This window comes from Suncus etruscus, chromosome 9, assembly GCF_024139225.1.
Source record: "Suncus etruscus isolate mSunEtr1 chromosome 9, mSunEtr1.pri.cur, whole genome shotgun sequence".
Taxonomy (NCBI): domain Eukaryota; kingdom Metazoa; phylum Chordata; class Mammalia; order Eulipotyphla; family Soricidae; genus Suncus; species Suncus etruscus.
In genome coordinates this window covers 47,503,949-47,526,668 of record NC_064856.1, presented here as the reverse complement: position 1 = coordinate 47,526,668, position 22,720 = coordinate 47,503,949, and the positions used below count along the sequence as shown (strand labels likewise).

The following is a 22,720-nucleotide window of genomic DNA, read 5'->3' as shown; positions in this document are numbered from 1 at the left end:
AAAACAAAAGTAGCAGGGCAAACTTGTAACCCTACTTTTAGAGATAACCAATGTTACCATTGTAATATATATTTAAAAAAATTTAATATAGGTATAAGTATTACATTTAGTAATTATTTTCATTTACTAATGATCATTGCATGACATGATCATTGCTACAAATCTATGAGTTATAACCACTTGGAACTTTATAATGTAATTTATATTTTCTTTCTTTTCATCCTATCTAAACCTTTATGACTAGTGAACAGACAGTTTTCATTATTTATGGCATACAAATTACTTTTATATTTATTGATTGATTTTAATTTAGGGAGAAAAGACTATACAAACTGTACCAACTGGAGCAAAGCCAGCTATAATCACGGCTACAAGACCCATCACCAAAATGATTGTAACACAACCTAAGGGATTAGGTTCCACAGTTCAACCAGCAGCTAAGATTATCCCAACAAAAATTGTTTATGGCCAGCAAGGTAAAACACAGGTATGCTTTGAAATTTGGTAATTTTTTTGTTAGTTTGTGTGAATGTCCTTTTTTTTTTTTATTGGGCATCAAATCAAGCTTCTTGTACATATACTCTCCCACCATTATCAGCTTTGATTCAGAAATGCTATCTTAGAATTTTGTAAAAGTTACTTCTTTATTTCAAAGTAAATAAAGTTTTAAATTGTTTGCTTTGGGTCACACCTGGCAAATCAATGCTTACTCCTGGCTCTGCACTCAGAATTGCATCTGATGATGCTCAGAGGACCATATGGGATACTGGGGATTGAACCTGGTTTGGCAAGCACTCTATCCACTATACTATCTCTCCAGTTCCAAACTTCTTTTTAAATAATTTTTTAAATAGAATCACCATTAGATACAGTTATAAAGTTGTTCATGATTGAATTTCAGTTCTACAATGTCCAACACCTGATTCTTCACCAGTGCACATTTCCTGCCACCAGTATCCCCAGTTTCCCTCCTGCCCCCCTTTGTGTTTCCCTTTGTGCCAGATAATTTTTCTTCTCTCTCTTTAGCTCTCACTCTTTCTTTTTCCTCCCCTTCCTTTGAGAGTGTGGTTTGTAATATTGTTACTGAAAGGATGTCATGCATATCACTGTACCTCCTTCCAGTAATCATTTGCAGTTCTCATTGTCATAATGAGCCCTTCTCTGCCCTAACTGTACTCCCTTGCTATTTGTAGCAAGTTTTCTTTTATTTTTTTTTTCTGTTTTTTTTTTTTTTTTGGGGGGGGGGATCACACCCAGCAGCACTCAGGGGTTACTCCTGGCTCTATGCTCAGAAATCGCTCCTGGCTGGCTCAGGGGACCAGGATTATAACCATCAACCTTCTGCATGCAAGGCAAATGCCTTACCTCCATGCTATCTCTCCGGCTCCATTGTAGCACGTTTTCTACATTGACCCTTGTCTTCACTGTCTTTGGGAATTATTACCATATTATTATTTTTTCATATTCCACAAATTAGTGTTCATTCTATGTGTATCCCTCTGCCTATAACTCATTTCGCTCAGAATTGATACTCTCCATATTCATCCATGTAAAAGCAAACTTCATGACCTCATTTTTCTTAAATGTAGTATTTAATTGTGTAGATGTGCTATTGTTTATCCACTTGGGCACTTGGGTTGTTTCCTGAATCTGGCTATTGTGAATAGTGCTGCAATGCAAAGAGTGCAAAGAACTTTTCTCATCTTAGTTTTGGGTTCCTAGGGTATATTCCCAAAAGTAGTATTTCTGGATTATATGGGAAATCAATTTTCATATTTTTGGGAAATGGCCATATTGTTTCTCAGAAAGGTTGGACCAGTTGACATCCCCACCAGCAGTGAATGAGAGTCTCTTTCCCTATTCATGCCAATATGGATGTGTGTGCCAATCTCTGTAGTGTGACATGATATCTCCTTGTTTAATTTGCATCTTCCTGATACTAATGATGTGTAGGGCATTTTTCATTTCCATTTTGTTTATCTGTAGTTCTTTGAGGAAGAAAGTTTTTGTTCACTACCCCCCATTTTTGTATGTGGTTAGATGATTTTTTGTTGTTGTTGTTGTTGTACCCCAGTGCCTTATATATCTTAGATATTAACCTTTTATCAGAAGGGTTTTGGGTGAACAGTTTCTCCCAATTTGTGGAAAGTCTTTGTATCCTAATCACATTTCCTTTGAGGTGCAAAATCTTCTTTGTTTAATGTAGACTCATTAGCCTACATTTACTTTCACTTGCTTGGTCCAAAGGTGTTTTATCCTTGAAAATGTCTTTAGCTTCAATGTCATGGAGTTCTTAAATTTTCCTCTACGTATCGTATAGTTTCAGGTCCAATACAAAAATCTTGAATCTATTTTTGTTGTTGTTGTTTTGGGGCCACACCTGGTGGTGCTCAGGGGTTATTCTGGTTCTGCACTCAGAAATTGCTCCTGGATCCCTGCCGTCCTGGGTCAACTGCATGCAAGGTAAATGCCCTACCACTGTACTACCCCTCTGGCCCCTTGAATTTGTTTTGATTTTACTTTTACTTTTTTGTTTTGTTTTGGTTTGGTTTTGGTTTTTGGGTCACACACAGCATCGCTCAGAGGTTACTCCTGGCTCTGTGCTCAGAAATCGCTTCCGGCAGGCTCAGGGGACCATATGGGATGCTGGGATTCGAACCACCATCCTTCTGCATGCAAGGCAAAGGCCAAACCTTCAAGCTATCTCTCCGGCCCCATGACTTTTACTTTTATACACAGTGTTAAAAAGAGGTCCAAGTTCAGTTTTTTGCATGTAGATACCAGTTTTCTCAGCACCATTGTTGAAGAGGCTTTCATTGTTCTACTTCATATTTCTTGCTCCTTTATCAGAGATTAATTGATTATATACCTGAGGACTTGTGTCGAGATATTCAAGTCTTTTCTACTGATCTAACAGTTTGTCTTTATTCCAATACCATGCTGGGTTTTGGGGTTGTTTGTTTTTGGGCCACACCCAGTGGTGCTCAGGGGTTATTCCTGGCTTTGTGCTGAGAAATTGCTCCTGGCAGTGGGGGACTATATGGAATGCCAGAAATCGAACCCGGGTCCATCCCAGGTCATAAGTGTGCAAGGCAACTGCCTTACTGCTGTGCAATCACTCCGGTCCCTATTGCTATAAAACCTACCCTACTATAAAACTTCTACCACTTTATAGTATAATTTGAATTGGGCAAGGTGATGCCTCCCATCTTCTTCCCAAGGATCTTTTTAGGGGCTGGAGCCATAATACAGTGGGGTAGGACCCTTACCTTTCATGTGACCAGTCTGAGTTTAATTCCCATTATCCCAATTTGTCCCTCAACCCTGCCAGAAGCGATTTCTAAGCACTGCTAAGTGTTGCACAGAAAAAGAAAACACCACTCCAAAAAAACACCCAATAATAGTGTTAGCTATTTGTGGAGATTTATGGAGGTTTCTTATTCCATAATGAATTTTATAAGTGTTTCATCAATTTCTTTGAACTTTGTCATGGGTATCCTTATAGGGATTGTATTAAATTAGTGCAGTGCTTTTTTTTTTGGGGGGGGAGTATTGCTATTTAAATGATGTTAATTCTTCCAATCCATGAGCAGGAGGGGATGTGTTTTCATTTCCTTGTGTCCTCTTTTATTTCTTGAAGCAGTGTTTTGTAGTTTTCGTCATATAGGTCTTTCACCTCATTAGTTACGTTGATTCCAAGGTACTCGATTTTCTGGTGCACAATTGTAAATGGGATTTTTTAATATCTCTTTTTTTCTCTTCATTATTTGTATATAGTATATTGTATATAGGCAGGGATTTTTGCATATTAATTTTATAGCCTGCCACTTTACTATACAGAATTATTGGTTCAAAAGCTTTATTGTTGAGTCTTTAAATTTTCTTTTTTTCTTCCCTTCCACCTTCCTTCCCTCTCTTATACCTCCATATCTCCTCCTCTCCCTTCCTTCCCTACTTCCTTCCTACCCTCCTTTCTCCTCCTATTTTCTTCCTTTCTCCCCTAGAATTTTCTAAATATAGTATCTTATCATCCATGATACATCCATGATTTGGAAAGAGGTGACAGAATGGTGTTGAAATCTCAAACTACTGTTGTGTTATTATTGATTTCTTTCTTCAAGTCCATTAGCAATTGTTTTAAGTATTTTGCTGGCCCCATCATTGCATGATAGGTGTTTCAGAATATGATTTCCTGATGTACGTATTCCTTGATTATTAAGAAATGACCCTTTCTGTCTCTTATAACATTTTTTAAGCCTGAAGTCTATCATCAGTATTTGTATGGCACCCCAGTCATTTTCAGGAAGTTGTTTTCTTGAAGGATTGATCGTCTTCCTTTGAGTCTGTTTGCTATGACTATTCAAATGTGTTTCTTGCAGGCAGCAATGTGTTGGATTCAGTTTTCTGATCCATTTGGCCCTTCTGTGTTTATTTGGTGTTTTATTGTGTTTATTTGGTGATATTTGGTCTTTTTTGGTCCATTGACATTGAGAGATGATTGTTGTGGAATTGTGTGCCATCTTTTTGTAGAAGTTTGGGGTGTTTGTGGTGTGTTTGTCTTGCCTTAACTTTACCCCTTTAGTTTTTATTTTAAAGTTGGTTTTGAGTCTAAAGATATTGAGCTGTTAATTTATTTGTAAAGCTGTTATTGGTTATTGATTCTTCAAAACTGAGTGAGTCTAGCTGCATGAAGTATTCTTTTTTGTTTTTTTTTGGGGGGGTGCTTGGGGCCACATCAGGTGGCTCTCAGGGGTTACTCCTGGCTCTGCATCCAGAAATTGCTCCTGGCAAGCTCTGGGGACCATATGGATGCCTGTAATCGAACTCAGGTCTGTCCTGGATCGGCCAAGTACAAGGCAAATGTCCTACAACTGTGTTATCTCTCTGGCCCCTGCATGAAGTATTCTTGGTGGGGTATTCATTTCATTGTGTTTAACTATATCCCATCACTGTCTTTGGTCTGGAATGTCTGTTGCTTGTGATAAATCTGCTGTAAAACTTAGCTTTTAAAAAAAAGGCTTTAATTTAATCACCATTAGATTAGTTGCAGAGTTGTTTATGATTTTCAGTGCTGCGCATTCAAGCCATTAGGGTCCTCAGTTTCCCTCTGGCTCTCCACCTTGCCTACCTCTGTGAGATGACCACAATGACAATGACGACGACGGCAGCAACTACTACTACTACTACTACTACTACTACTACTACTACTACTACTACTACTACTACTACTACTACTACTACTTCTTCCTTCTTCTTCTTCTTCTTCTTCTTCTTCTTCTTCTTCTTCTTCTTCTTCTTCTTCTTCTTCTTCTTCTTCTTCTTCTTCTTCTTCTTCTCCTCCTCCTCCTCCTCCTCCTCCTCCTCCTCTCTCCTTTTTTTTTTTCTTTTTTGTTTGCGGCAGAGAGGGGAGGGGAAGGCAGGGAGGCTACGCAGGGAGGGGAGAGTTGGGAGACAGAGGGAGGAGGGAGAGGGAAGGTGCCAGGGGAGAGGGGAGGAAGGGAAGGAGGAAAGAGGAGGGAAGAGATGCTAGAGCAGGGAGAAAAGCAGAAGGGGAGGAGAGAAAGCCTCTCTCCTTTTCTTCTTCTTCCTTCTCCTCTTCCTCCTTCTCCTTTTTCTTCTCTTTCTTCTCCTCCTCCTTTTTCATTCATATATATATATACATATATCTTTTAAAAATTGTGGTTTGCAATATGGATACTGAAGAGGTATCATGCAAATCACTATCAACATTCAGTTGGGAATGGTCACTTAGGGGAAAGATGATTTTTTGTATGTACTTTCCTTGTTTGATCCTGCTGCTTTCAATGTTCTCTATCTATGGTTTTCCATCACTGTGGCCAGTATGTGCCTTGGGATGTTTTTCTTTGAATCTCTTAGTGCTCTTTGGGCATTCAGGGTGTGTGTGCATGTGCTCATCAGCTCTGGGAATTTCTCAGCAATGTATTTTATTGTTCCTTCTTCCTAGGGGTTTTCTTTCTGGCTCTCTGGGAGCCCAATGATTATTATGTTGTTTCTGTTGAACTAATAACCCCGAAGATCTTATGTTCATTTATTTTGAGGATTTTTTTCATCTTATGTTTGTTTGTTTGTTTGTTTTCTTCTTTTGAGGCTTGTTTCTATTTCCTACTGATGTTTTGGAGGTTTTCTGCACTCTGTCTTCAGGCTCATTGATTTGGTCCTCAGCAGATGTTATTCTGTTGGTGAGGCCTTTCAATGATTTTTTTCATTTTGCTTACCAGGTTTTTTAATAGGGACATTTTTGTATTTTTCTGATTACTCTTCATATCCCTCTGTGTTTTATTGGCAATACATTCTATTGCACATCCTAAGCATTTCCATTCTGAATTTCATTTCACAGAAGTTATGTTGGGGAGTAGTACTAACTGGATTTGCAGAATTGCCGTCTTCATCCATAAGACATTATACAGATTTGCTTTTGTAATCTCAAGGTGCTTCTCTCCTGTGTCACTGTTAGTATTCTCTACTGCCAGGGAGATCTCATGGGAGCTTATGTAGTTAAGATTGTCTTGTATCCCCACCCCTAGGCATGACATCACCTGGATATGAGGGTAGAGTTTAATTTCAGGCAGTTAGCAGCTTTGGAGATTTTGGAGCAGCATTTGGAGCCCTGCTTGCTACCCTGGCTGTGACCCCACATGGGTTATGTTGTCTGCAATCATTATATAGACTATATTGTTGTCATTGAAATGAATTAATGGAATGACTATATTATAGTCATTCTACAATATAGTATACAAATTGTAAAATGAAACTTGAAAGCATATAGACAGGGAAAAATAACAAGAACAAAGGTTTCAAGAATTATGACTTATATAGCACTTAAAGCAGTGAATGTCAGGGCAGAGCAATAGTACAATGGTAGGGTGCTTGCCTTGGATGCAGTTGACCTGTATTCTATTTCCAGTACCATATGCTTTTCCCCCAGCTCCACCAGGAGTGATATGTGAGCACAGAACCAGGAGTAAGACCTGAACATTGCCAGATGTTGCCCCCCAAAACAAAAACCCAAATTAAGTTAGTCTTTGCTGGACAGAGGTATACCCAAAGCATAATAAATACAGAGTGTTGTTTTCCCATGTTAGGAAAGTATTATTTGAGAGTACTTTAAACTGGATATACTTCTTTCCTTCTAGGTTCTAATTAAACCTAAACCAGTGACATTTCAAGCCACTGTTGTTAGTGAACAAACAAGGCAACTGGTCACAGAAACATTACAACAAGCATCCAGGGTTTCAGAGGCTGGTAATTCATCTATTCAGGAGGGAAAGGAAGAACCACAGAATTATACAGATAGTAGTTCCTCTTCTGCAGAGTCTTCCCAAAGTTCCCAAGGTATGATCCATTTCATTATTTCATTATTTTTAATTAAACAGTATTACTTATTGACTGTAAATCTAGTTCCCTAGTTCCAAAAGAGAAGTTGCCTTCAGGTATTTTAAGCAAACATGCCTGCTTTGATTTGTCAGTTCTTTTGATTTTCTTTTGTTCTGCATGTTAAAAGTTGATTAAGCTGAATCTTTTGGATAATACTTATTATCTTTCTGCATGGCATGTTTATAAAAATAATTGGTAAAATTTAAGTGATGATTTTAATATGTATTTATTATCAAACTGATTAGAGCTTGTGTTTCCTTCTGTTTGCTTTGAGTACAAGAAAGTAAGATAATACATTTTGAATTGATTGTTGCTGAATTTTGAGAAATAAAATCAAAGTGGAAAAGGTGGATAATTAGTAGGATTTAAAGTTGATTGTACATTGCCATTTCCATGACAGTATTTCCAGTTTATGTCTATTCTAGTTTAACTATTGGTAACATTTTCTTTTACTTTTAGTAGTATCCTAGTTTAAATGATAATTTTATAGTTGTCCCATTTATAAGAAAAAACGGTGAAGCTAGACCCAATAGTACAATTTTAATTATATTGTTCTTACAGGGAATCTTTTGAAACAAACTCATGGTCATAAGCTTTTTAGGTAAAAGGTAATAGAATATAATATAACAGAAGGTAAAGAGATAACAGAAACACAGGTATATTACATATATATTTATATTACATATATTTCTGTTACCTTTGTTCTCCCCTGGTTAGGTGATATACTCATGTCATCACCTAACAATAAGGTATACTCTGGTACATCTAAGCAAAGCTAAGTCTCTTTCCCTGATCCTTTCTCCCCCATTCTCTTTCTCTACCTCCCCTTGATCATCTTCATAGAACTTTCTTAGCATCTTCACTTTTCTAGTACAGATTTTTTTCATATCAGCCCTGGATGATTTTTTAGCTCTACGTTGACGACTACCCTGACTAGACTGACATGGTTCAAATTGTTGATTATTTCATTAATTTCATTTCACAGTTATATATTGCTTTATAATAAATATGTATTAAGCATTGCACCAAATCAATGTTTCCTGAAGGTGGGTGAGACTGGCCCATTTCCCCCAGGCATGGAAATGATCCATTGGCTATGGCCTTATTTATTTTTTTTAATAAAGGGCTTTTTCAGTGAGCAATCCCCCCCCCCCCATGGACAATAGGCCATATAATTTGGACTCTGTACTGGAACCTCTAAAGGTTGAGTAAAATCTAGTTCTAGAGATCTAAGAGCTTAAAATCCAGTGTAAGGAAATGTAAAAAATACATTTGTAACTTCTATATAAGGATTTTATTATTACTAAATAGAGATCGCCAGAAGTAGAAAGATCTCTTTAGGGAGGTTAAGAGGCATCAAGAAGGAAATATATATAATTTGAAATGATCCTTGAAAACTTTACACCTAAAAATAAATCTAAATGTTTTTTAGCAAATATGGCACTCATTTTACAAAGTACATTGTCAGTTTATATACCGTATTTGCCGGCGTATAAGACGACTCCCTAATTTTGCAGTTAAAACATAGGTTTAGGCCTATATTTGCTGTATCAGAAAGAATGTTCCTGTGCTGCAACTGTATGTACCACAGTGAGCCAATCACAACAAGCAAAGGTTCAAAGGTTCTACTGTAATAGACTTCCTCTCTGACTCTGGCCAAGTTGAGCAGGCTTTTGACAGTGTAGATTCGGTCCAGAACATTGTCTAATTTGCATGCATAAAAAGCCTGCTTGGATTGGCTGAGTTAGAGAGGCGGTCCGAGCAGCCTTGCAGTGATTGGTGCAGGATCAAGTTGGAAAATTCGTTTTGTGGCAGTATTCAGACAATTATCGTTTAGCGGCATATTGAAACATTTTTGGGGATAAACTCAGCGTACACGGTACTATTTGCTTCAGAATTTTTCAAGCTTTTATTTTATTTTATTTTATTTTTTTTTGGTTTTTGGGCCACACCCGGTAACGCTCAGGGGTTACTCCTGGCTGTGCGCTCAGAAGTTGCTCCTGGCTTGGGGGACCATATGGGACACCGGTGGATCGAACCGCGGTCCGTCCAAGGCTAGCGCAGGCAAGGCAGGCACCTTACCTTTAGCGCCACCACCCGGCCCCACTTTTATTTTTTTTTAACATACTGCCAGGGGTCTCAAACTCGCGGCCCGCGGGCCACAAACGGCCCACCATATAACATTTTGTGGCCCTGCCCGAGAGGAATCTTTTTTGTTTTGTTTTGTTTTTTGTTTTAGTTGTTTGGGTCACACCCCTCAATGTTCAAGGCTTACTACTGACTTTGCTCTCAAGGATCACCCCGACTTTGCCTCCTGCGGCCTGCAGGTAAATTGAGTTTGAGACCCCTGGTAGATTATGTTCTAAGTTCAACACACCAGCTGATTTTCTTTCTTTCTTCCTAAGCCTGCACTTCCTTGAATAATACTAAGTTTATTTTTCCTCCTTTAAGAATTCTCTTCATGGGCCCGGAGAGATAGCACAGCGGCGTTTGCCTTGCAAGCAGCCGATCCAGGACCAAAGGTGGTTGGTTCGCGGTGTCCCATATGGTCCCCCGTGCCTGCCAGGAGCTATTTCTGAGCAGACAGCCAGGAGTAACCCCTGAGCACCGCCGGGTGTGGCCCAGAAACCAAAAACCAAAAAAAAAAAAAAAAAAAAAAAAAAAGAAAAAAGAATTCTCTTCATAATAGTCAGGTAAAATGTTTAATTTATGAGTTATTAAAGGATGACATGAATAAAAATCGTCTCAATATGATTGTGAATTATCTTTTGAAAATAGCTGCTATAAGGTCAGTTTAATCATTATCTAAATCTGCCATTGTATCGGTAAATCTTCAGTTTCCATAGTAAGAGTAGGTCAGTTTGGCCATTTTTAGAAATCATGGAATATTTTGCTCTCTGATCTGTTAGTTAATGTACCTTTATCTACTTATACTTATTCATTTTATATCTTTCATTGCATATTACTTTTTAAAATATTTGTAGCAAAAATGTCACAATTCATAGTAAACATATCTAATACATTTTACTCTAAAACCCATTTTAGTTTTTTGTTTGATTTTTTTGGGCCTATAACCAGCAATACTCAAGGGTTCAAGGATAATTTCTGGCATTAAAATCTATTGTTATAATCTGCACTTTCTTCTTCCCTAATATTCTTCTATTGCTCCTTAGTATATTTTCAGACAAGAGTTAGGAATCATAGGATGTGATTAAATAGAAAGTGATAAAGAATTTGGTCTCTGTCCAAGATAATGCAAGTTTACAAAGAATGACTGCTAGGAATGTAAATATTACTTAATAAATCATTATTTTCCTTTATATTATTTGAATTTTTAGCTATGTTGTTTTGGGAGATTTGGGGGACACATTTGGCATTACTTGGGGCTTACTCCTGGCTTTGTGCTCAGGAATTACTCCTGTCCAGGAATGTTGGAACCATATGAGGTATTTGAAACTCAATCTAGGTCACCACATTGCAAGGCAAATGCCCTGCCGGTTGTACTCTCTCTCCAGCCCTAGTTCCTGCCTTTTTTATTTTTTTTGGTTTTTGGGCCACACCCATTTGACGCTCAGGGGTTACTCCTAGCTATACGCTCAGAAATCGCCCCTGGCTTGGGGGGACCATATGGGACGCTGGGGGATCGAACCGCGGTCCGTCCGTCCTATGCTAGCGCTTGCAAGGCAGACACCATGCCTCTAGCGCCACCTTCCAGGCCCTAGTTCCTGCCTTTTTAAGTAACTTATTTTACATAATTGCAAATTTAGAAAAAAGTTTGAGGAAGTATAAAAATAATTTTTGTACATATTACATATTTTACCTAGATTGTTTATTTTGTCCAATTTTCGTTGGTGTATATTCTTTTTGCCCTTTGAGTTCCCTTGCTATGCATGTTGATGACATTTTTGTTTCTTAACCATTTGAATGCAAGTTGTACTTATCATGTGCTAAACTAACCTCAATACTTAACTTTTGTTAGTCTATATGTCTTAACAGTGTCTTCATAACTGAAATTAGTAAAATCTAGAATTTAATATAAATACTATAATCTGCAATTCATTAAAATGTTATCTGTTCTTCAGTAATGTTCTTTATACTTTTTACCTCCTGTACAGTTTACTTCATAGTATAAATTGCCTCTAACTGCATTAGTCATAGTTCTTTATTTTTCTTTAATTTGGAATCATACATAGCCTTTCTTTGCTTTTTTGGCTTTGATATTCTTGAAGACTAAATTACTTTGTAGAATTACTCAATTCTTCAATTCTCAATTACTCAGTTACTTTGTAGAATATTCTTTAATTTGGTTTTATGTACTGTGTACTCATGATTAGATTCAGTAAAAAATTTTTTTGATGATTTTTTTGTTTTGTTTATTTTGGGGGCCACACCTGTTTGATGCTTAGGGGTTACTCCTGGCTAAGCACTCAGAAATTGCCCCTGGCTTGGGGAGACCATATGGGATGCCGGGGGATCGAACCGCAGTCCTTCCTTGGCTAGCACTTGCAAGACAGACACCTTATCTCTAGTGCCACCTCAGCCGGCCCGATTCAGTAAAAATTTAACAAATATGTGTAGGCTTTATTTTTATCAAGAGAAACATGATACCACTTTGCCCCAATATTGATATTGGTATTGATCATTTAGCTATTGATTTCCCATATTATGATGTTACCATTTATCCCTTTGAGATTAATAGTAATTGTGGGAGAGGTACTTTGTGATACGTTATAAGTATTATGTTTCTCATCAAATATCAATGCTAGTATATAAATTATAATTGTTTTTTTTATTATTGGCATTCTTCCATAGAATAAAATTTCTTTTTTCTGACTTCAGATCTTTTTATTTTATTTATTTAATTAAATTTTTTTTGCAACTTCCCATGCACATGTTCTGGAATAAGAATGTCTTTTATGGGGCTGGAGTGAAATAGCACAGCAGGTAGGGCATTTGGCTTGCATGTGATTGACCTAGGTTTGATCCCCGGTATCCCAAACCTGGCAGGAGTAATTTCTGAGCTCAGAGCCAGGTGTAACCCTAAGTGCTGCCAGGTGCAGCCCCAAAACAAAAATAAGAATATCTTTTTGTTGTTGTTGTTGGTTTTTTTCGTTTTGTTTTTGGGTCACACCCGGCACTGCTCAGGGCTTACTTCTGGCTCTATGCTCTATGCTATCTCTCCAGCTACAATAATGTCTTATGACAAGGGAATGTATTGATATTTTTTGTTTGGTTGGGGTTTTTTGTTGTTGTTTTAGTGCCTTACCCTATGGTGCTCAGAGCTTACCTCCTGGTTCTGCACTCAGGGATCACTCCTAATGGGGTGCTAGAGATCGAACATAGGTTGGCTGTGTGCAAGACAAGCACTCTACCTGCCGAACTAGGTTTTTTTGTTTGTTTCTGAATTTTCCCTCATAACTCATTCCCAAAGTAAAGTAGTTTAGGCTTTATTTCTTAATTGCCTCATGGGTTAGCAAGTTTCTCTGTCTTAACCTTTTTGTGACTCTTTCCTTGTCACCCTAACAGAGTTTGCCTTTCCTTCTATAATCTGCTTCCAGAATTGCTTTGCACTATCAGCAATGATTTATCATTGATTACTTATTTTGTAGTTTGTGTATTATAAGGGAATATTTAGTAAGACTTATAGCTGTCAGAGAAAAAATACAAAATATTCGAAAGAAATATGTGTCCATTTTATGTCTTTTGAAACAGTTTGGGGTTGTTACACACAATGCACGGCTTTGGTCTGTGATTAGGATTGTGCAGTACTGAAGTTAAAAAGAGTAGATAGCATAGCGGCGTTTGCCTTGCAAGCAGCCGATCCAGGACCAAAGGTGGTTGGTTCGAATTCCGGTGTCCCATATGGTCCCCCATGCCTGCCAGGAGCTATTTCTGAGCAGACAGCCAGGAGTAACCCCTGAGCACTGCCGGGTGTGACCCAAAAACCAAAAACCAAAAAAAAAAAAAAAAAAAAAAAGTAATGTGGGTTAGTGATGTTTGGGGGGGGTGAGAGTTAAGGAGTAAAAATTAGTTTTGTAGGAGTGTGGGAAAGGTCAGAATACAAAATAGACATTCTGGATACTCATAACTTGACATAAGGATAAGGGATACTCTTAATACATGCAGTGCACGCGGCGACGCTAGCCCCCGCGCGGTTTTCTATATGTAAAATTGCCAGTGACAAACTTAGTGCAACCGAGCAAAACTCAGCACACCCCAAGTTAGGACCCACCATTTCTGGCCTCCTGGGCTGCCACCCCAGAAGCCCTGGAGGCTGGGGGCAGAAGAGGGGAAGGCTTGGGGGCCAATCAAGGCTCCCAGCGCACCCAAGTTAGGGAAAAGGCCTTCCACATGGGGTCTCCTCAAACCCCATGCCAGCTAGAGCTAGCCTCCAGCTCAAGAGAGGATGGATAGAGAGCTGCTAGTTTGTTTATTATAATTCTTTTTATATCAACTAGGATCTGTTCTTCTTAGAGGCAAGGCTTATATTTATTTTACATATCCAATATTTAGCCAAGAAATTACTAGCACTTAGTATACACACAGTAAAAGTTTCATAACTATGGAGGCTGGAGCAATAACACAGTGATTAGGGTATTTGCCTTGCACACAGCTGACCCGGGTTTGATCCCTGGCATCCCATATGGTCCCCTGAGTCTGCCAGAGTGATTTCTAAGAGTAGAATCTGGGTCACTTCCAGGTGTGGCTTAAAAACAAAAACAAAACAAAACAACATTTTCATAATTATGAAATAAGGTTAATCTTAAGCTATATAAAACTTATGTATTTTTATATTATATATACTTATATATATATTTTGTTGTTGTTGTTGCCTAAGTCCAATGTGTTATTTTGTGGGCCTTTTAAGTGGTCTATATTATCGATAATTTTAGATACTGATTACTAGGTCACCAAGCCTAATGGATCAGTGCTAAACATTTTTGGGCAGTGAATGAGGACTGGACCATATGCCTTAAATGGGTCTTCTTTTATTTCTTGGGAATAGCATAGTGCCAGTGAGTTTCATATTTAAAAAAGAAAATAGGGCTGGAGTGGTGGTGCAAAGCGGTAGCCTAGTACGAACCGCACCCCCCAGATATGATCCCTCAAGCCAGGCGCAATTTCTGAGTGCATAGCCAGGAGTAACCCCTGAGCATCACCAGATGTGGCCAAAAAAAACAACAACAACAAAAAAACCCAAAAACAAAACAAAAAAAAGAAAGAACATATTATGGAGTTTTGTTTGTTTATTTGTTTTTTGGGCCATACCTGGTAGTATTCAGTACCAGCTCCTGGCTCTGCATGCAGGGATCACTCAGCTGTTTTCCAGGTGATAGAGGAACCCAGATCAGTTGTGTGTAAGGCAAGCACCTTACAACGTGTACTATGCATATTCCAGTCCTCAGGATTTTCTTTTTTAATATTCTATTTAAATCCAAAAGACTGTAGATTTTTATCAAGTAAAATGAGAGAAAATATGGAGATTAATTAAGTATAAACATATGAGATAGAACAAGGGGCCAGAGAGGTAGCACAGCAGTGTGGCATTTGCCTTGAATGCAGAAGGATGGTGGTTTGAATTCTGGCATCCCATATGGTCCCCCAAGCCTGCTGGGGGCGATTTCTGAGCGTAGAGTCATAAATAACCTCTGAAAAAAAGAAAGAAAAAAGAAAAAGAAAAAGACATAGACTAACTGAAAAATGGATCCAGTAGAGACCATGCTTCAGAGTTTTATAATCTTGTTAGGTCAGTTTTAAAGTGGAAAGTAACTCCAACATAAACATAACAGTTTTTTTTTTTTCCAGAGCTGCTTTACATTTACATATTATGAGAGACTTAGAGCAAAATGTACAGTTCTACCCAATTTTTTGATGATTGTAGCCTTTTGCAAAGCATTTTGAGGAATTAATGTCTCCTGTCACATTTTGGACTATTCTGTCTTAACAATTAAATATTCTAAATGGGAAGAACGGTACATACTGGATCACAGAAAGGCTGTAGACATCCTGAATTTAGTTGACAGAAGCTTAAGGAAATTATTTTATGTGAGGGGAAAAGTTGATGGAGCGGATATTTTTTATGTGGAGAAAATGAAGGTTTGGTTGGGGAGGGTGTATAAGCTGTCACTAGTTATCTTGAGTACTGCACTGTGAAAGAAAGAAAAGTTGATTTTTGTGGATATATGGATAAAATTTCCATTTAAAAACATTTTCTTGTGTCATATGTAGAGGTGGGAGGAAACTCTTGGAAAGTGTTTTTTGGTTGCTACAGTTTCTGGAGTGTAGGATATACCCTAGTGAAGATTTTGTATAGGATTGTTGTTAACATTAAACAAACTTTTAGATAGTGTGACTTTTATATAAAGATTTTATAAAGATTTAAGAGACCGTCTTCCTGGGGGCTGCTCAAGTGTGCTTTTGGATGGTAACAATGCTCTGTGTATTTCTAGAACCTACCACGTAAGTATCCATTTAGTATTTGTTAAATAGCAATTAATTGTGGGGAAAGCTTTCCAACTTCAATAGGAAGAGAAGTCTAGTTGACTACCCAGAATATAATTAAATGTGAGATCACTTTCATGGTATGCCCAGCTTGGCTTTTTTTTTTTTTTTTTTTTTTTTTGACCCCAGCATTAGAATTGACAGTATATCTACTCTAAGCACATGCCAGAGGAGAGGAGAAAATCACTCCTGGAATGATTTTCACACCCTTGTTTCACATAGCTATTGGATAGTTACTGCATGGAGGCTTTGATGCTCAGCTGTTGAGTATGGGGCAGAGTAAGCAATCTCTGACCCTACACATGATAGTATTTTAGCTGATGTCTTTTATAGGTTTTCTTATGTGAAGACTTATTTTCCTTCTCCAGTCTCTCTTTTACCTTCCTTCTGAACAGAAGAAAGCCAACCCTACTTTCTTTGGGTTATTCAATATATTTTATACAGTTGAATTTTAGTCATTTTTGACTATAAGTTCTTTACCTAACCAAGAAGTACATCATCTTAGGGATTTCTTAAATTTTAGAAGTTAGGTTATATAAATAGAATAATTCCTTATATTATTATTTCACTTTGATTTAAAATCTCTGTAAGAGAATGAGTACATAAAAACTTATGTTTCACAGCACATTTGATACGCTTATTCGGTGTTTTTTTGTGTGTGTAAGAATGGAAATACAAATTACTCATGGTAATTTAAAATTCTGGGTCTGCTATATATTGATTTTGTTATTTGGAGGAAGGTTGTTTTGAATATTTATTCCCTATCCCTGTCTTTTTGGACAACTTGGTGCTTTTCCAAAATAGATTTATAAAAGGTTGAGTTCTTTTTACTTTTGTGTTTGTGAAATATATTCTTTTCATTCTTACCTAATACTTTTAATCACTATCCCAATTTAAAGCAATCTGTACTTTCTATGGACTTGTTTGGTTTTACTCCCAAAATACAAAGCTATATCTTTAGTTGTCTTCTCCATTATAATTTTACCATAATGAACATGCATGCCTTTATATATGACAAATTTCTTCTATAGTATCTGTACAAATAAGTTTAGAAACTTAAAATAGTTTAGTCTAATTTATTGGTAAAACCAATAAATAATTCATTGCTTGATTTGATACACTTTTTAGCATTTGTATACATATCTGTACTTCATAAGTATAAGCCTTAATTAGGGCTGCCTATAATATCCATCTAGGATGAATAATAAGCCTTAAAATATGAGTGTCATTTATTTTTAAACTACAGAAAAATCTTAAAACTACTCTTTCTGGTCACTACAACTACAAAGTATTTCCTACATTATTTGTAAAGTTCTTTTACACATTCATTATATTCTCAGGAAAACTATGAGATAGAAAGTTAATTTAATTGGGCCCGGAGAGATAGCACAGTAGCGTTTGCCTTGCAAAGCCGCCGATCCAGGACCAAAGGTGGTTGGTTCGAATCCTGGTGTCCCATATGGTCCCCTGTGCCTGCCAGGAGCTATTTCTGAGCAGACAGCCAGGAGTAAACCCTGAGCACTGCCAGGTGTGGCCCAAAAACCAAAAAAAAAAAAAAAAAAAAAAAAAAAAAGTTAATTTAATTGTTAGCAGTTTCTAAACTATAAAACTAAGACCCAAAGAATTAAATTACTAATAAATGATAAAGAAGGGATTCTGTCACTTAAGACTTTGAACCCCAAATGAAATAATATGTTTTATTATTTCTTCTAGACCTAAAACATTCTTATTGTCAGTGGACAGGATTTCCTGTTAGTAACTTACTTGTCCAGTTAATGTTGACTGATTATTCAGGCTATAAAGCAGAACACATTTTCAGATATATTGGGGGAAATATAACCCCGATGCAGCATTTTGTTTTTATTTGTTTTATGTACAAATGGGCACCCATGTTTAGAATTGTACACTTACAGTGAACACATTGAAATTGTCATTTTGATTTGTCATTGTACATGTCTATCTCCTCAACCAGATTGTGTGCTTCTTGAGCATCCTTTGATTATTCTCTGAGCTCCTTTCTAACCTCATTGTCAAATGTATACTCTCATACATAGTTGTCTATCTGGTTGAATCAGTAATGGATTAATAGTAAGTAAATACAAGTGAAAAAGATGTTATATCCTCTGGGGGCTTACAATCTTCTTGGGGAGATAAAGCATGGAGTTTATAGTAAATAAAAAAATTAACTAGACATTTTGTTTTTGCTTTTTTAAGAGAAACTTTATTTATAGGGTTTTGTTTTGTTTTTGTTTTTAACTAATACAAAACAGATTCCCAGCCTGTAGTTCATGTAATTGCTTCCCGGCGTCAGGATTGGTCAGAGCATGAGATTGCTATGGAGACTAGCCCCACCATAATTTATCAGGATGTATCCAGTGAATCACAATCAGCTACTTCAACAATCAAAGCTCTGTTAGAACTCCAACAGACAACAGGTATGAATTGACATGCTCAGTTGAATGAAGCATGTTTTTTCTGGAGATGGGTTTTTGTAAGATACTACCACTGTTAATTTTTATCATTAGAGCACATTTTCTCCCTCTGGACTTGTATATAATCATTGGTATATTTTGTTTACTTCTCAGTCCATTAAGATGTATATAAAACTACTGAAGAATAGGAATCAGAAGGGAGGGAAAATTGACAGCTCTTTCCTCTGTTTATTAGCCTTTGTCATCAAAACAGTAAGTTTGTTCCTTGTAAGCATAAGTATAGATGTTGTATAGGTGCTGGTTCTACTGGAGAATACTAGTTGGAGTTTTTGGGAGATAGTACAAAGGTCTGGAGTTCATGCTCTGCATGAGGGAGCCTCAGGTTTGATCGCTGGCTCCATATTTTCCTCTAATCTTTGTTGGGGGGTGACCCCTAAGCATCAGTGGGTATGGAGACACCCTGCCTCCTTCCCCCAAAAGAATACTTGGGGAAGATTGAAGGATCTCTACCATCTTCCTTAATGCTGGCAGAGTAGTTTTATGATCATAAAACACCATTCATGTCTATCAGCATTGTTTTGTTTAAATTTTATCATTTTATTTATTTGCAATTGACCATTTGATTTCCTATGCATCATTGCCTTATTAAACAATATTCTTGTCAATGTTTATAGTTATTAATATTATCAATAAACACTAAGCAAAACCTTTGTGTTATATTGACTTTTCTATTATAATAGGCTAGCGATTTCTAGGGACCTTAGCAATAACTTCATACAACTTCATCCAATTTCATGTTGTTGATTGAGTAAAAAAAAAATCTAGAGATGACCCAGTTCAATAGTGGCAGAGTGGAATTCTATGTCCCTTTTTTGTTGTTGTTCTGTTTTGTGTTTCGTTGCTCAGAAGTTACTCCTCATTCTGTACTCAGGAATGACTTTTGGCAGGTTTAGGGGGGTCAGATGGTATGTAGGGGATTGAACCTGGGTTGACAGCATGCAATGCAAATTCCCTACTCACTATACTATTGCTCTGGCCTCAAGGGATTCTATGTCTTTTATTTCCAGTTAGTGGCCTTTTAACATGAGGGAGACACATTTTTGTTTATTTGGTTATTTTGGGAGGTTGTTTTGCTTTCTTTGTTTTAAAATGATTATTTCAATTTTATTACATTTTATACTTGATGTAAATAATTTGAATGGGCTTCACATTCATTGGATTTAATTACCATTTGTTACAATATTCACTTTATAACCAAAGGAATACTAGCATTTAAGTCTTAAATTAATTAAATTTAATTTTTGATTTAATTAAATTAATTTTCCTGTTAGTATTTTGACCTTAAGTATTTCTACTTTCTTTTTTTCTTTTTTTGGTTTTTGAGTCACACCCAGCAGCACTCAGGGCTTACTCCTGGCTCTACACTCAGAAGTTGCTCCTGGCAGGCTCAGGGAATCATATGGGATGCCAGGATTCAAACCACCATCCTCTGCATGCAAGGCAAACACCTTACCTCCATGCTGTTTCTCTGGCCCCATGTATTTCTACTTTCTTAGTGTCTTGTCTTTGACATACTCAGTCATTTCTCTTAATTCTTTATTGAGGTGTGGACCCAAATGAATAGCTAATATAGAAAATGTTTAGATAGTATAAAGAAAGCTAATGTACCTACAGAAGCCATTCTTGATTTGGGGGTGGCTATTGTTTGGCTTTTGTGCCATATCTGTTGGTGCTCAGAAATTACTGCTAGCTTTGTGCTTAGGGGTTGCTCCTATTAGTTCTCAAGGGACCTTATGTTACTGGGGATGGCACCCAGGTATTCCATATGCAAAGCATGTACTCAAACCCATTGGGCCATCTCCCCATCCTCCCACAGAAGTGATTCTTACTTAATACCTGATTATTCCACAAGATATTTTTATAGCAGAGGCGCCATCTTCCCTAACATTGAAATTTTTTATTCTTGAAGAGTCATTGAAGACATTAGCAAATTCTTTGGGAGATTACATTTCATTTTCATTAGCTTACATTAAACTGATCACTGTGCCTTGATTTGGGTAGAAGTTTGGAACAAATCATGCTATCTATTCACCCTTTGTTTTCAGGTTTGTGAACTAAAAAATATCAGACTACCTTGAAGAAGGATAAAGGAGATGTCTTAAGGGGAATGTTGTATACAAGGGAAACAATTATATATTGGCTTTGTGAGAATAGAGAGACATTTAGTCAGATTACATGAGTCCTTCCTGCTAGACTGCTGGGTATGGCTTTTACAAAGTGTGCACTTTACTGCCATACACAGTAGTTTGTTTGTTCCTTTTCCTTTCAAATCACTGTCTTCTACTCACTGCTAGTAGGTGGTCTGATTCATTATTCCCATGGACTACCCTGCTTTTTGCTACTTATTTGTGATAAAAGTTAATTTTTCTCTGACTTTTTTATACAGTAAAGGAAAAATTGGAATCTAAACCAAGACAACCGACTATTGATTTGAGTCAAATGGCAGTGCCTATTCAGATGACCCAGGAAAAGAGACATTCTCCTGAGAGTCCATCAATTGCTGTGGTAGAGTCAGAACTAGTTGCTGAATACATCACTACGGGTAAGTGTACTCTTAAAAAAAAGAAAGCTGCCTTTCTGTATTTCATGGGATGGTTGTTTGGGGAAGAATATATTTCTCAGTCATTTCTAGTTTGAGCAAATTCACGTTGACCTTGATATTAAAACTATGTCTTTAGTGGCATGGGGAGGAGGCTCTTCAATAGATGATTCCCAAGGTTTGCAAGTAATATAAAACTGAAATTTGGCCATGAATAGCATCTGTTAAATATAGGGAGGGTAACAGTTGTAGAAAGGATAAAATATATATTTTAACCAATATCTAACACCAAAAGTGTTAACATCTATGGCTTTGATATACAGTTACTTCACCTTTACCACCATCAAAGAAAGATAGAATATATTTTATCTAAAAATAAAATTTTTTATGCATCTGAATTTATTTTTGAGGGAAGAAGATGTGCCAATGGGAAAAGAAAGTTTAAACTGAACCTTTTTTTAAACCAAAAATGTGTTATATCTGTAAATACATAGAAGTTCTGGTGAAAATCTAATTAGGTTTCTATTTAAAATGTGATCTGGCATAAAATACAGATGAGATTTTTGGATGGGGAGCAGGTAAGATATATAGATTCTGTTTCTCAGACTTTATTGTGACCTTGAGAATAACACTTGCTGTTTTGGATACGCCATTATCTCAAAATTTGGAATAGTTTATAGAATAGTAAAAAGAATCATTAGGGATCAGGAGCTATAACTTATGAATGGTATGTAAAGAACATTTCTCTGAAGTTCTCTTAAGCAGTGACTTAAAATATAAAGTTACAAATATGTGAAGGGTTAACTACCAAAGCAGAAAATAGGAGCTGAAGAGATAATATGGCATTTAGGGAACTTGTCTTGTATGTGTGAAACCTTGGTTTGATCTCTGGCTCCACGTAGTTCCCTGAGCATCACCTTATCTTGAGCACAAACTGGCATGGATCTAGTGGCCTCCTGAGCAATTTAAGATTGTAGTACTTTGCACACAGCGCCTGGGCTCACTGTATCCTTGGGCCCTTGGATTAAATCAACTGACTCAATTGCCTGAGAATTGCTGGGATTGGCTCCTGGACCTCCCGAGTATCACGTACACACCCCCTCCAAGAAAAATATAATCATAACAAATTCTTTGGTATCATTTTTAGGAGATGATCTTACTAAAGGCTAATGTTTAAAAGACCTAAAAAGAAAACTTCACTTCAGGTTATAAAAGCTGTCTCTCTTTCTTTAGAGATATTTGGCAGAAAGCTAAATAAAGCAGAAGGGAAATATTGGGGAAATAATTGGCTATACTATATACAGTAATATTCTGTCATTCTCTGATGACAGAGTAGATTGTATGGTATATAGATGAAAAGACCTATGATTTCTTCCTTACTTATCCCTTTCAGAACACACTGATGAGGGGACAGAGGTTGCCTTTCCCCTTCTAGGTAAGTGGTGTGCATCCATTTGTAAGCTAACCAAAGGTAAAAAGATTATTGTTTGAGTGGGTGCCACTCAATGGATGTACTCTACTCTGATCTGGTAGAGGAAAGGTAAGCTCTACTCAATGAAAAGGAGAGAGAGCCTTTCCTTTGAAAATTATGCGATTTGTTCTCAGAGATAAGCATTGTGCCATTGGGGTAAAAAACAAATAGTTCTTTAAGTAAAGAACTGGTTTGGGTGTATATTAAGATCACTTAAGCTGTTTTCTGAATGTATACTCTGTGATCTCTTTTATAAATCTCCTGTGACCTCCTTCATAACCTACTATTGTGTCCTTTGCTTTGTTGAATCCCTCTTTATTT

At 37.0% G+C, this 22,720-nt stretch overlaps 1 protein-coding gene across 2 annotated transcripts in view; it reads left to right on the top strand.

Moving 5' to 3' along the window:
• EMSY (EMSY transcriptional repressor, BRCA2 interacting) overlaps window positions 1-22,720 on the top strand; it is a 99,985-nt gene that overhangs the window by 66,429 nt on the left and 10,836 nt on the right. For both annotated transcript variants that reach the window (XM_049780251.1, XM_049780252.1), the window contains 4 exons: window positions 314-487; window positions 7,155-7,353; window positions 18,168-18,332; window positions 20,776-20,931. In XM_049780251.1, coding sequence (XP_049636208.1) covers window positions 314-487; window positions 7,155-7,353; window positions 18,168-18,332; window positions 20,776-20,931 — 694 coding nt within the window. The remainder of the gene's footprint in view (window positions 1-313; window positions 488-7,154; window positions 7,354-18,167; window positions 18,333-20,775; window positions 20,932-22,720) is intronic.